We start from the raw sequence: 15,846 nt of genomic DNA, 5'->3' as shown, positions 1-15,846 counted from the left end.
CCATTATTTACAGAAGTGCCACAGTCCCCAAAGTCCTAGCCAACACACACAATGCCTTCTCTTCAGGCCGCCTCCTTGCCTCCTCCAGAGACCTCGTCCTTCTTCCACCCAACTCTAGTCCAACATATGAAGGGAGGTGGCCCCTTTTATATGCACCCGGATGTGCTCCAGGTGCTTCCCGGCAATCTTCCACCGGCACTCCCCAGTGTGGTGGAAGTACCGGCTGTGCACCCGAAAGCACTCCGGGTGTCCCTGGTCGTCTTCCTCCCAGCATTTCTGGGTGTGGTAGAAGTGCTGAGGACCAGGGCTTTCCAGGCATCGGGGCGCTCCTTGGCGGTGACCACGGTCCCCTATAAGGTTGAGCTTCCAAGCTCAGTTCCTGTGGTCCCCAAAGCCACCAGGGCGGTCGCCCCCTCTTATATATAAATATACAAACACTATTAAGTCTGAAGTAATGTTTGAAATTAGTTGTGATTTGTTAGTGAAATGTTAAGACTATTTTACTTTTGCAGCAAAACAATTGGTTTAATTTGTGTGAAACTCTGTTCTTCCTTTGCTATGTAATACATGAAGTTTATTTTAATTGGAAAATCATATCTTTTCACATCATTTTTCTTTTTGTATCTGGAAACATTTTACCACTGCAGATTTTTTGGCACATTTGCTTGCAGCCAACACCGTCACAGCATGCCACATGTCATTTGCTTTAAGTGTGCTGTTAGATTTTTATGCTTTAAATCTGTGTGATTCTGCCACAAAATCTGACTGGCTACACTAGGCTTGCTGCAGCAGCACTTGCACATTTTCATGTCTGCCCCCAGACTGTATAAAAGCCTTTTGAAGTCTGATAGCCATCTAGTCTGGAACCTGTCGCTTTTCCACCCCACTCCTGCCTTTTCACTTGGAATGAGCGATACGGCTTTTAGTCATGGTTGATGTGCTGTGGTAATTCACAGAAGAATGTACTATAGTTTAATTTTTGTTAGTATATGGCTACATGGTTAACACTAGAATTACCAGAGCCTACGAAAAAACTCGTATATCCGGCCCACCTTAAATCGCTTCTTAAATCCGTTCACACCTCTCCGCCAGCATCCTTTGTCCTCTAAATGTGCTGATAAAAGACAAGCTGCCAGCAGCCGGCTATTCCATCCCCCCACCGAGTTAGAACGTGAGCGAAGTTTTCCCAGCTCATGCCTTGATTGATTATGTGGGAGTGAAGTGGAGTTTTACAGTGGAAATAAGAGATTGTTATTCTAAAGTAATCTGTGTAAACACATTGTTAAAACAGAAACTTTGTCATATTTTAGTAATAAATGTTACAAAATGTAGTAGGCATAAACTATAGAATGTGTAAAGCCCGAGTTCCAAAGATCAAATAAACACTTTCACAAAAGCTTCAAGGACGGTACAATAGCCTCCGTGGCGTAGCGCGTTAAGATTTGCCTCTTAGAGCACAACAGCTCTGCTGCCTCATAGACCTGAGTTCGATTCCCTGCTGGGGATAAAATGATGCTTTTTTTTTTTTCTTTTTAACCTCAAACGGACATAAAATTTATAAATTGGTATGCACTGTCAGTTAATGAGATCATTATATTTTCATGTGGGATGCTCCTTTTAAAATATTTTTTTAACAATTGAGACTGCAATTAACAGGAACAACTGAACAAATTTAACGGATTTAAGAAGCGATTTAAGGTGGGCCGGATATACGAGTTTTTTCGTAGGCTCTGGTAATTCTAGTGTTAACTTATATTTGGTGCTGAAAATAATATATAACAATATTCTTGATCAGATTTTGTGACATGTATTTTATGTGTGCACTAACTATGAGAAAGATGTGTTAATTTATTTCATATTCTTTGATTACTAACACTGAGTTTGCATTCTTGTAGTATTTTCTAAGTAAACGATAGCAAGACTGAACTTCACTGTACATCTTAATTTCTGTAAAAGAAGCATTTAAAGCAGCATAAATACAGCTTATTGCCACACATGGTTTATTCCACCTTTGTTAAATATTTATAAAATAAAGAACATTAAATCATATGCATATGTTCATTAATGTAGCAAGCCCTAACTTAAATTTCAATTGATTTCCTTGACAATAATCATTGTTAAATATTGTATATATACTTGAAGTAGTTTTGTTAATACTTAATATTTTTCTTAATAGCAATCTACATTGAAACCTTTCTGCAGTGGTGACACTTTGAAAACTTATGAAAGAAGATCAAGCAAACATTTAAAACTGCTGAAGGGCAATGCCATTGGCCTAAACATGTTGGGAGCTGGGAAGAAGCTTGGGTATGTTGTTGGTGTTTTAACTGTATGATATTGTCTTGAGTGTTTGAATAATTAGTTTTAAATTAGATGTTGTACTTTTCAACTGATTCTACGTATGACACCCATGAGTAAGATTCACTTAATACTCATGCACTATGTTGGACTTATCATGCTTTTGAATTATAATTTGACATTACCAAAAGTTTTAACTTGGCTTTGAGCTCAGTCTTATCTGTTCTCTCATTTATTTGTTCTACTCGCCTCCACAACTAGAAGTAGCAAGCACTTTTGCCTCCAGACAATGTGTAGTATCTGTTTCAGCCCAATGATTAGCGTGTGCCTTACTATATATTAAGCCTTTCTCGCAGAAAAACAGGACAGGAAAAACATGATTATGTGATATCAAAAGAGTAGTAGGTTGTTAGTACAGGAAAGTCCCCTTCCCCATCTGATTCTTTCATGCTTATTTATAGAGGCACTGTAGGGCGCATAGCTTTGCATCATTTTTAATTTTAGAAATGTTTTTTGGGGTAAACTGATGGAATTTAAATTAGACGGTTAATATAATTTTATAAATGATAGCTAAAGAAATAGGTGTTTTTCAGTTCACTGTATCTAAGAATATGCTTTTAAACTTTTAGATTGAGTACCCCCCATAATTGATTGTCAAAATTTGTATCTTGATATACTCAATTATATGTGAAAAAAGATTATCTTGCAAAAGTAAAAAAAAAAATTGAGGTGTTTCTATGCATGTATACTTCAACATTTTAAAATTTCTTTTTGAGCTTCATCCCTCAGATTTATTCCACTTAGCCTTTGAAGAAAGTATTAGGATAATTAGCAAAATATTGTCAATCTAGATGCTATTGAAATATTTAATTTTATCTTTTTCCTTAATTAGCTATTGACCAAACATTACTGTAATAACATCTGAATGTTTTGTTGTGCCATTATCAATGTACACAATTGCTGAGCAAATATTGTAATACAGCATCATAGGGATGTCCACGCCAGAATTTTTTTCCAGCCTGTAGGGTTAGCCAAGTGGTTAAAAAAAAACAAAAAAAAAACTCTTGTCTTATAAAATAATGAAGTAATAAAAAACTTGTAAAACTTGCATAGGTTCCATAACTTACAATTTTATATATTAATTTTCTCTTTTTAGAGAGCATGTACTGACTGCTTTTTTTTAATGTAACTAACTTAAGATTTGATAGTAAATTCCTTCTACAGCAACTATTTGCAAGAAAAAGTTGTTGTACAATGTAATGTTGTAAATCCCAATCAAATGTTATGTTCTTATCCATCAATGTGCTGTTACTGAAGTTGTAATTGCCTGTCTGGGGGTTGATTTTGATCTTTCTCATAGAAGAGTTGTTAAAAAAAAAAAAAAAAAAAGTCATTAAATCATAAACAACGTAGAAGAAATAGATCCCATATAAACATGTATGAGATTTTTTATTGCATTCACACACATACACTATCGTATCTACATTATCTGAACAAAGCATTGCAAGCTCGGTGCAGTATCTCAAATCTAGAGAAATCTGCCCGGATGCTCCCCAGTTGTAATTAACTGAATGAGCCAATGTCTGTTCTGGACGCGCAGATGCAGTTTGCCAGCTAAATTCCTAATTAGGGAGCTGCTATGCTTAGAATTGAGACTTGTCCCAAATACAATATGCCATAATTACGCTGCAGACTAAGAGGAACTGCCTATTCTAAATTAACTGTCCCAGAATGTGACATACCACAAATACACTAGTCATGCTGTTTTTTCCCCCATATTACAAAATGCAAAATAATATGTAAGCAAAAAATGCATTTATGTTGAGGTCCATGCTTGTCCTGGAGTAACAAAAGTCTTTTGAAACATTGGAAGCACTCCTGAGGGGGAGGATGAGGATCGTGTGTGCCACTTCACCCTCGTTTGTCTCTCGGAGATTAAGTTGTATATTACAACTGTGGTGCATTCTTCATGCTGTATAGCATTTCAGTTTTATTACCGAACTATTGACTTAATTATTAGTATCGTTGTACAAATTGTTCTTTGCAAAATTACTTATTTCTCTTACACTTAATTTCACAGTTAAATTATATATATATATATATATATATATATATATATATATATATATACATACAGTTATATGAAAAAGTTTGGGAACCTCTCTTAATTCTTTGGATTTTTGTTTATTATTGGCTGAGCTTTCAAAGTAGCAACTTCCTTTTAATATATGACATGCCTTATGGAAACAGTAGTATTTCAGCAGTGACATTAATTTATTGGATTAACAGAAAATATGCAATATGCATCATAACAAAATTAGACATGTGCATAAATTTGGGCACCCCAACAGAGATATTACATCAATACTTAGTTGAGCCTCCTTTTGGAAATATAACAGCCTCTAGACACCTGCTATTGCCTTTGATGAGTGTCTGGATTCTGGATGGAGGTATTTTTGACCATTCTTCCATACAAAATCTCTCCAGTTCAGTTAAATTTGATGGCTGCCGAGCATGGACAGCCTGCTTCAAATCATTCCAGTCAGGGGACTGTGACGGCCATTCCAGAACATTGTACTTCTCCCTCTGCATGAATGCCTTTGTAGATTTCGAACTGTGTTTTGGGTCATTGTCTTGTTGGAATATCCAACCCCTGCGTAACTTCAACTTTGTGATTGATACTTGAACATTATCCTGAAGAATTTGTTGATATTGGGTTGAATTCATCTGACCCTCGACTTTAACAAGAGCCCCAGTCCCTGAACTAGCCACACAGCCCAACAGCATGATGGAACCCCACCAATTTTGACAGTAGGTGGCAGGTGTTTTTCTTGGAATGCGGTGTTCTTCTCCTGCGATGCAAAGCACTTTTTGTTATGACCAAGTAACTCAATTTTTGTCTCATCAGTCCAAAGCACTTTGTTCCAAAATGAATCTGGCTGGTCTATATGAGCATTTGCATACAACTAGGGAATCCATTCCCAGATTAGTTTATCCATTCCTGGGAATTCGGGAATCCATGCATGTCATTCCCGGGCTCCTGGGGATGACACAGTGCACAGGCATCTCACATGTGAACGGTTTTAGAACGACCGACACTTACTATATTTTTAATAAAACTACTGCAGTATGTTGACACCAATAAAAGACTAACCTTAACTACAAGCCATTCATGCTGTCATACAAGTACATGTATCTAGTTAGTTGCGGTAATAAAAGCGTAGAAAGCACAACGTGTCCAGTGTGCGGTCATCCAGACTAGAGCGCACCTTCGTGCAGAGTACGCCAGCCGCTGAGAAAGCACACTCTGCCTACACCGAAGTAGGCGGCACAGTCATCAGATACTGATACACTTGTTCTAAACAACGCCCGTGCTTGCCGTTGCTCTGAAACACAGCCATTTCAGCTTTTACTGATGCATCCAGTTTCTTGTCATCATTCTGTGACAGCAAGTTTCTTGGCACAGATAATGCAGATGCAACAGACTGACACATTGCAATTTCAAGTTGCTGTTCAAAGCTGTCAACAGCACAGACTTCAATGAACTCTGTCCCGTCCCAGCATTCGTGAGCTGCAGAGTGCAGACACCTCCCAGTCCACTGTGCTCAGTCTTAGTGGGAGCTGGGAGACTGAATGCTGCTGGTCTGTTGAATGAATTAATGAGCAACACACTACACTGTGGGCCAAAAAACCGTGCCACTTAATTATTTTCAGCTATAACTCTGTTATTTCTTGATTGATTTTTACACTTTTATATGCTATATGCTGGAGTTTTAGAGTGGAAATACAGTGATTCCCTCGCTATATCACGCTTCGCCTTTCGCGGCTTCACTCCATCGCGGATTTTATATGTAAGCATATTTAAATATATATCGCGGATTTTTTGCTGCTTCGCGGGTTTCTGCGGACAATGGGTCTTTTAATTTCTGGTACATGCTTCCTCAGTTGGTTTGCCCAGTTGATTTCATACAAGGGACGCTATTGGCAGATGGCTGAGAAGCTACCCAACTTACTTTTCTCTGTCTCTCTTGCGCTGACTTTCTCTGATCCTGACGTAGGGGGATTGAGCAGGGGGGCTGTTCGCACACCTAGACGATATGGACGCTCGTCTAAAAATGCTGAAAGATTATCTTCACGTTGCTATCTTTTGTGCAGCTGCTTCCTGAAATGACATGCTGCACGGTGCTTCGCATACTTAAAAGCTCGAAGGGCACGTATTGATTTTTGACTGAAAAACAAACTCTCTCTCTCTCTCTCTCTCTCTCTCTCTCTCTCTCTCTCTGCTCCTGACGGAGCGGGTGTGAGCTGCCGCCTTCAACAGCTTTGTGCCGCGGTGCTTCGCATACTTAAAAGCCAAACAGCCCTATTGATTTGTTTGCTAGAGATTGTTTTCTCTATCTATGTGACATTCTGTGCTCCTGAAACGCACTCCTTTGAAGAGGAAGATATGTTTGCATTCTTTTAATTGTGAGATGGAACTGTCATCTCTGTCTTGTCATGGAGCACAATTTAAACTTTTGAAAAAGAGACAAATGTTTGTTTGCAGTGTTTGAATAACGTTCCTGTCTCTCTACAACCTCCTGTGTTTCTGCGCAAATCTTTGACCCAAGCACGACAATATAAAAATAACCATATAAACATAAGGTTTCTACTTCGCGGATTTTCTTATTTCGCGGGTGGCTCTGGAACGCAACCCCCGCGATGGAGGAGGGATTACTGTAATAGATCGTTCCTCTACAATAATCTGTGTAAACACATTGTTAAAACAGAAACATTTTTCATATTTTAGTAGTAAATCACAAAGTGTTGGCATAAACTATATAATGTATGAAGTCCAAAGATCAAATAAAAACTTTCACAAAAGGTTCAAGGATAAAATAACAGCTTCCGTGGTGTAGCGGTAAGATTTGCTGACTTGTTAATCAAGAGTCCCCGGTTCGATCCCCACTGACTCCTATATTTGCCGTTTTCAGTAGTGAGCTGCTCTTATTGTTAATATTATACAGCACACACATACATTTGGTTTGCGTCCATAACAGACGGTGTACATTTATAGTACTTGTGAAAGTTACCATTTTATTTTCACTTTTATTCTCTCTGATAATTTTTAGGTTTTTATTTTTTCTATTTTTCTGTTGTGCATGCTATATAACATTACGAGCTGTATATACCCGGCGTTGCCCGGGGCAGAAGTAACCTAATCGGTCAAACACTTACATATATACCAAAGTAAACCTAATCGGTCAAACAGTTACATATATAAAAAAAACCGAACCTAATCGGACAAACAGCTTCATATATACAGAAGCGAACCTAATCGGACAAACAGCTAATCTATATACATAAGCAAACCTAATTGGTCAAACAGTTACATAAATACAAAAGCAAACCTAATCGATCAAACAGCTTCATATATACAGAAGCGAACCTAATTGGTCAAACAGTTATGCATGTGCAGAATGATTTTACAAACATTATGCGTGTTAACAATCATTAAAAAGAAAAGATTGAGGAACTCTTCTTCTATATGTGATGAAGCCACTAATAAGACAGATTTTTTTCAGGACCCAGCTGTTTCATAACTAAACTACTGCCACCCCAAAGTAATGCCTAATAGTGGTTTTTGGGGTAGCTGTGGAATAAAAAGGGTGTTTTTTAGTCAGTAAGAATCTGACACTACCCTTCAGTACGGGCTGAAGGGTGCCTATGTAAGGTTTTACATCCTTCCCGTATGGAAAAAAAAACATACTAAACTTTTTTTTCATCATTACAGATAATCTCAGTCAAATCGAAGTACGCATTCTCAATTTATTTTTATGTAATTTTTACTTTTTCACAAAGCCATCCCATGCCAATTTGTATGAATAAACTTTTGCTAGAGAGTTAGCAAAAGTTTATTCATGCACATATTTTAATACGGATAATCTATCTCTAATCAAGGTTCTCATTTTCATTCTAATTTAAAATAATAATAGATACTCATTTTTTTCTTCTGTTTTAGAAAAACCAATCTATGCCACCTACGTCTTCGTCAAGTCAGCTTCATCCAGCTTCATCACATATAGAAGAAGAGTTCCTCAATCTTTTCTTTTTAATGATTGTTAACACGCATAATCTTTGTAAAATTATTCTGCACATGCATAACTGTTTGACCAATTAGGTTCGCTTCTGTATATATGAAGCTGTTTCATCGATTAGGTTTGCTTTTGTATTTATGTAACTGGTGGGCGGCACGGTGGCGCAGTGGGTAGCGCTGCTGCCTCGCAGTTAGGAGACCTGGGGACCTGGGTTCGCTTCCCGGGTCCTCCCTGCGTGGAGTTTGCATGTTCTCCCCGTGTCTGCGTGGGTTTCCTCCGGGCGCTCCGGTTTCCTCCCACAGTCCAAAGACATGCAGGTTAGGTGGATTGGCGATTCTAAATTGGCCCTAGTGTGTGCTTGGTGTGTGGGTGTGTTTGTGTGTGTCCTGCGGTGGGTTGGCACCCTGCCCAGGATTGGTTCCTGCCTTGTGCCCTGTGTTGGCTGGGATTGGCTCCAGCAGACCCCCGTGACCCTGTGTTCGGATTCAGCGGGTTGGAAAATGGATGGATGGATGGATTTATGTAACTGTTTGACCAATTAGGTTTGCTTATGTATATAGATTAGCTGTTTGTCCGATTAGGTTCGCTTCTGTATATATGAAGCTGTTTGTCCGATTAGGTTCGGTTTTTTTATATATGTAACTGTTTGACCGATTAGGTTTACTTTGGTATATATGTAAGTGTTTGACCGATTAGGTTACTTCTGCCCCGGGCAACGCCGGGTATATACAGCTCGTATATATATATATATATATATATATATATATATATATATATATATATATATATATATATATATATACATATACACACATACATGCAGTTTTAATAACACAGAAATCAATATAAACATTAACATTATCATATGAGAATATGAAGTAATATATAAGAAGCACATTTCATATAAATATAAATTATTAAACAGTAAAATCTTCTTCTGTAATTTGCTACCGTGGCAATTTGTGTGTCTGTCCAGGATTTTAAATGACCTGTAGCTCGCAAACCGTTGCACCTATACACTTGAAATGTGGTACACATATAGTACGTCACGTCTACTATCCGCTTTATGGGTGATGATTGTTTTAGTGTTTTTATCTTTATTTTATTTTATTGTACAATCAAGTCCTATCTGCGCACAGCAGGGCAGCCGTGGGCAGATGCGTATGGTGTATTCACTCGATGTTATCGTGCATTGCGCTGTCAGTGGTATTTTGATAAAAGAATTTGAACAACATATAAGAAGCGTATAAATTATTAAACAGTAAAACATTAACATTTAAGAAGTAAAGTTACATTAAGTACTACTGCTGTGCCTTCGGGTATACCTCATTTTTTGTTTGCCCATTACATGCTTAAATGTATACATTTTTTGGTGCACCTACCCGAGAACACGCGAGATATAACCGAGCGTGGGAGAAGCATGGATTTTAAACACGCGTTGAGTTGATGTGCTGGTCTCCCTCGTGAAATAACTGGTAATGTTTGACTAAAATCTACAGCGAGTAAAACGACATTAGCTCCTATTTTTTTTTTTACGATCTCTGAGATGTTGCTTTTTTCGGTTCAAGGCTTCATAAGCTCTTTTATGTTGTATGGTGTACTTATCCCAAACCATCATCTTTGAATGTTGCAAGACTTTCGCCTTGTATGTAGATCGGGGTAATTACATTCATTGCATTCCTAGTCTGAATCACAATGTGATTGTATGGGTGGTTACCTGGCACTGTAGGGTTGCCACCCGTCCTTTAAAATACGGAATCGTGCCGCGTTTGAGAATGAAATTGCGCGTCCCGTTTTGAATCAATACTGGACGGGATTTATCCCGTATTTTTTTTATCATTTTTTTTTTAAAGCAGCGTCTCATGCAAATCATCCCACACGCATTTTATGATGATGCCTCCTTTCCTACTTTTGATTGGGTAATACTTGATGTCATCGTTAGTTTGATTGGTGTTTTTAACTGTCCAGTGAGTAGGGTGTGTCTTTCAACCGTAAGCAGATTTTTTGCACTGGTATCAGTGACCTCGACGACGGCGACGTTATACGTCAAAAATAAATTACGATAAATGACGATTTTAGCGATACTTTATTACGACGGCGGCTACATAGACACGATCAAAGAAAAACAAAAAAATCAAATAATCATTCTACATTTTCAAAACGTCGAAAAAACGACGGAATGAAAAAAAGGCCCACCCGACGACCCACCCATTCCATTTTTATATATATAGATATTCTGAAGTGTTATCACTTAAAATGTCAAAAAAATAACTTGGAGTGGCAGCCCTGGTATGTCCCCACTGGAGACAAAGAAAATTCTGTCTATCTGTCCATCCATCCATCCCTAGCATGCAAATTACCACCAGTAAAGCAGTTATTTTCATGTTCACAGTTTTGTCAAAATTAAAACAACAAATCAACTTCTTGCACGTTCATCCTTTAATTTTAAAGATAATATGATGGATGTATTCCGTGCCAAAAGTCAGATGAAAGTTAGTCAAGTTAATTGTCACGTGTCCTGTGCATCTGTGGAAGACTGTGAGAACAGATGGAGAATAGGCTATATGCACACTCTCTTCTGGGTTCTGCGTCAGCCAGCTGCTACATTTCCGGTGCTGATATCAAAACGGACTAACTATGACTTTTTCACCCAATTGTTTCAAAACATGCCCAGACTTTAAAAAGACAATGTAAGTTGTGTTATTCAAACATTGTGCCAAATGTCATGAGCTAAAGAGGACAAGGGTTTCAAACTATATGTTTCAAGTTACATTCACAATTATGAAGGAAAGATGAATTAAAATTTTTGTTTACTATTAACTTACATAGGACAAATATATGATTACATTAGGCTTCTTTATAAAAAAAAAAAAAAAAAAACTGGATTTCAGTAACTAATCATTAAACTTAAATGTAATGTGTTTTCAGCAGTTTTTTAAAGTGTCTCCACTGTATTAGCCTGGCAAATTCCTATTGGCAAGCTATTCCAGATTTTAGGTGCATAACAGTAGAAGGCCGTCTCACCACTTCTTTTAAGTTTTGCTCTTGGAATTCTAAGCAGACACTCATGTGAGGATCTAAGTTTACAATTTGTAATATAGGGTATCAGACATTCCGATATACAAGATGGAGCGAGATTATTTAAGGCTTTATAACACATAGGCAGTATTTTAAAGTCAATTCTAAATGACACAGGTAACCAGTGTAGTGACATCAAAACTGGAGAGATGTGCTTGGATTTTCTTTTCCTCATTAGGATTCTAGCAGCTGCATTCTGCACTTGTTGTAAACGATTTATGTCTTTTTTGGGTAGTCCTGAGAGGAGTGCGTAATCTAGTAATCTAGTCGACTGAAAACAAAAGTGTGAACTAATTTCTCAGCATCTTTCATTGAAATAGGAGGTCTAACTTTTGCTAGACCTCCTATTTTCTTAAGTGAAAAAATGCTGTCCTAGTGATCAGATTAATATGCGATTTAAAATTCAGGTTACAGTCAACAGTTTATTACCTCCGTCTTGACTTTCAATCCTAATGCATCGAGTTTATTTCTAATAATCATTGTATCCATTATTGCCAATCACTAAAATTTCAGTTTTCTCTTTATTTAGCTTGAGAAAATTACTATTCATCCATTCAGAAATACAAGTAAGACATTGTGTTGGTGAATCAAGAGAACCGGGGTCATCATGTGCTATTGATAAATACAGCTGTGTGTCATCAGCATAGCTGTGGTAACTCACGTTGTGCCCTGAGATAATCTGACCTAACGGAAGCATGTAGATTGAGAAGAGCAACGGACCCAGGATAGAGCCTTGTGGAACACTATATAGGATATCATGTGTCTTTGAGTTGTAATTACCACAACTAATGAAGAATTTTCTCCCTGCCCGGTAGGATTCAAACCAATTTAAGACACTGCCAGAGAGGCCTACCCATTGAATAAGGCGATTTCTAAGAATGTTGTGATCAATGGTGTCAAATACGGCACTCAGATCTAAGAGGATGAGAACAGATAAATTGCCTCTGTCTGCATTTACCCGCAAGTCATTTACTACTTTAACGAGTGCAGTTTCTGTGCTGTGATTTGTTCTGAAACGTGACTGAAATTTATCAAGAATAGCATGTTTATTGAGGTGGTCATTTAACAGCATAATGACTGCCTTCTCTAGAATTTTACTTAAAGGCAGGTTGGAAATGGGTCTAAAATTTTCAAGAGCAGAGGGGTCAAGATTATTTTTCTTGAGTAGGTGTTTAACTACAGCAGTCTTAAGACAGTCTGGGAAGACCCCCATATCTAATGACAAATTTCTCTATGTCAAGAATATTATCAATTAGCACGCCCGATACTTCTTTGAAAAAACTTGTTGGTATTGGGTCAAGGACGCAGGTGGAGGGTTTAAGTTGAGAAATTATTCTATGTAAATCAGGTAAATCTGTCCTAGTGAAAGAATTTAATTTGTTTATAACAGAATACTGGAGCTTAGGAGGATCCGCAGTGTTGGGGAGATATACTATGTTATTTCTAATGTCATTAATTTTTTGATTGAAAAATACAGCAATAGCCTCGCAGGTTTTACTTGGAAGTATTTGGAGGCATTCTTTTGCGTTACCTGGGTTTAGCAGACGATCAATCGTAGAGAGTGAGACTCTGGGATTACTAGCATTGTTATTTATATAATCTTAGAGAAATAGCAGCGCTTCTCAAGACGGACTGTGTTATTGTGTTCTGTTATTTTAACCTTCAATATTTCATAGTGGATAGTTAGTTTAGTTTTCCTCAGCTCTCCGGCATGTTCTCTTTGAATCAAACACTCTTTGGGTCTTCCATGGTATAACAATGCTAGAAGATTTTTTAACTGTCTTTTCAGGTGCAACTATGTCAACAGCAGCTCTCACTTTAGTATTAAATTTTTCTACCTTACTATTTACATTATCCTCACTATTATAGTTGGCACTATAAACGGACTGATTGCTTAGAATGTTTGTAAGTTTTAAAGCTGCTGATGAATCAAAGAAGCGTTTTTTAACAATATGCTTCTCGTGAATGTTTTCTATCATTATTTCTATATTAAATAGTAACAGAAAATGGTCTGATAGACCAATATCAATGATCTGCTTCACATCAACTTTTTGTCCTTCAGTGATTACTACGTCTAACGTATAATAGTCTATAAACGGGACATTGCCCTAGCAGTTTCTTATCCAGGTAGGCCAGGATGGTATGAAGTGCAAGGGATGTGGCATCTGTGTCGACTGGTGATGATGATATCAAAATTAGGAGTGAAAACATTTAGTTGATCTGAGGGGGGATAATGAAGAGGATATTGGGTTAGGGTTATACTTTGTTGTCTATAGGGATGTCTGATACCTGTCAAAGACTGCATATTGTTACAGCTGCAAAATATTATCTCTAGTTAATTCCTGTACTGTCATTTAGATAGATAGCTTTCTGAATTTGTATCTTGATTTCTTGTATGTATCTGGCTTACAGTTGACCCTGCTTCAAATAAACTAGCAGCACCTTGTATTGATTTTGTGTGGAAGCCAAGAAAAAAAATGAATGTTCACAGCCAAAATCCACTTACGTTCTTTACTTGAAGTTATTCCTAATGATGTCGTAATTGAAAGAATTGTTTTTTGAGACGAATGGTTATACTGAACCATGTTGGATAAATGACCATACACCTAAAATGTTTTCCCATTCAAAGATATACCACACAAAATGTCGACTGTATTAGCATTATTATTTACTATTATTATTATTATACTTCTTACACTTCTGAAATTGTATTTTTTATTGTTTTGTACTTTTTACAGTAGAAAGATGAGATTTAATAAAAATGTCATTTTTCAAGCCAAAAATGTAACGCTTTTTACATATTTTTTGTGGAAAAATGCAACGCTGAGGAGGTTAATAAATTAAATGAAGTTTGCAAGTCAAAACATGAAATATTTTGGGTTCATACTGTCTGCAATGTAAATTTAAGAATCAGTGTCTTTTATTAATTTGCATTTTCCTTACCATCCCACCTTTTTCTGATTTGGGATTATATTTGCATATTGAAATCTGAATGGTTTGAGCATGGGAAAGTTGCTATTTAAATAAAATGTATTATTACTGTAAAAATAGTTGTTGTGTTTTTTTACTCATTTGAATATTGGAAAGTACCCTGTACTTTAGAAGCAAATTTTGTGACAAATTAATATATACCATGATTGTGAAGAAATAACTTCTACTTGAAAAATACATAACTTATATATTCATTGAATATACTGTATATATTGTGAAATAACCTGTATTTCCTAAAACACTGTTGAGGGGCTTGTTGGGTTTTTGTTGTTCTTAAAATTTTTATATAGAAACTGTCATTGTTTGGATATTGGTAAAATTATTTTTTTAGCATTAATATTGCAATCATTTTAGAAGTTGTGGTGTTGAATATTTGAAGTAATAGAGCTTTACTCATAAACAGCAACTTAACTGTTTAGGGTTTAGGACTTTAGGGTTATACATTTATACACAAGTTAAATACTCTTTATAAAAAAAGTTTGAGTGTAAATATATATGCTTAAGTTTTTTCCACTCTTTGGATTTGTTAAGCATTAGTATTTGAGAAGGTCGTTAAGGACTTTATTTAATTTCTTGTATTTATTCCATTAAAGTGACAGTACTCAAGTTGTAAATGCAACATCAGGCAACCACAGACCAAAGCTTATCTTGGTAAGCTCCCAGCCCTCTCAAGGTATTGTTGTACAAGGACGCCGTTTTCAACATGCCAATATACCAGCAGCAGTGAAAACACCAGCACAAAGGTATAGACTTTTATGAGTCTTACACTCTTTCTCTGTGTAAATGACAATCTTTTAAGTATAACTGGTACTCTCTCTCAATGTGTATGTTTTGTCATTTATTTATTTTTAGTTAACAAGTATTGGAGAACCCTGGTCAGAAGTTTTTTAAGTCATTGCTTAATGCAATGTGCTTGGCAGTCTTGTCAAGCTTATTTAGCCTGTGTCAGAACATTCTGTGTACATTAGAGATAATATTGCAGTAAAGTGTGCTTGACAAGGCATCAAAAAATAAATATACGACAAAGTATGATTTAGCCCAGTATGATTGAAAATAAAACGTATTTGAGAGATACAATTTTTGGTTACAATTCAGTGTCTGTACTTAAACAGCTTCTCTGATGGACAACAGATGGGAGTTTTAGAAAATGGACTGTTTTAATTGTTAACATCTGCACGGGGTAATACAGCAATGCTTTGAGATAGTAAATACAGTGCATCCGGAAAGTATTCACAGCGCATCACTGTTTCCACATTTTGTTATGTTATAGCCTTATTCCACAATGGATTAAATTCATTTTTTTCCTCAGAATTCTACACACAACACCCCATAATGACAACGTGAAAAAAGTTTCCTTGAGATTTTTGCAAATTTATTAAAAATAAAAAAATTGAGAAAGCAC

The 15,846-nt window shown here is 36.7% G+C and overlaps 1 protein-coding gene across 8 annotated transcripts in view; it reads left to right on the top strand.

Moving 5' to 3' along the window:
• senp6a (SUMO specific peptidase 6a) overlaps positions 1-15,846 on the top strand; it is a 162,090-nt gene that overhangs the window by 40,741 nt on the left and 105,503 nt on the right. For all 8 annotated transcript variants that reach the window (XM_028797497.2, XM_051925555.1, XM_028797491.2 and 5 more), the window contains exons 4-5: positions 2,177-2,307; positions 15,038-15,187. In XM_028797497.2, the coding sequence (XP_028653330.1) occupies positions 2,177-2,307; positions 15,038-15,187 (281 nt within the window). The remainder of the gene's footprint in view (positions 1-2,176; positions 2,308-15,037; positions 15,188-15,846) is intronic.

Source organism: Erpetoichthys calabaricus, chromosome 3 (genome assembly GCF_900747795.2).
Source record: "Erpetoichthys calabaricus chromosome 3, fErpCal1.3, whole genome shotgun sequence".
NCBI classification, from domain to species: Eukaryota; Metazoa; Chordata; class Cladistia; order Polypteriformes; family Polypteridae; genus Erpetoichthys; species Erpetoichthys calabaricus.
The sequence above is the reverse complement of the archived record's forward strand: the minus strand, read 5'-3'. Positions and strand labels throughout refer to the sequence as shown.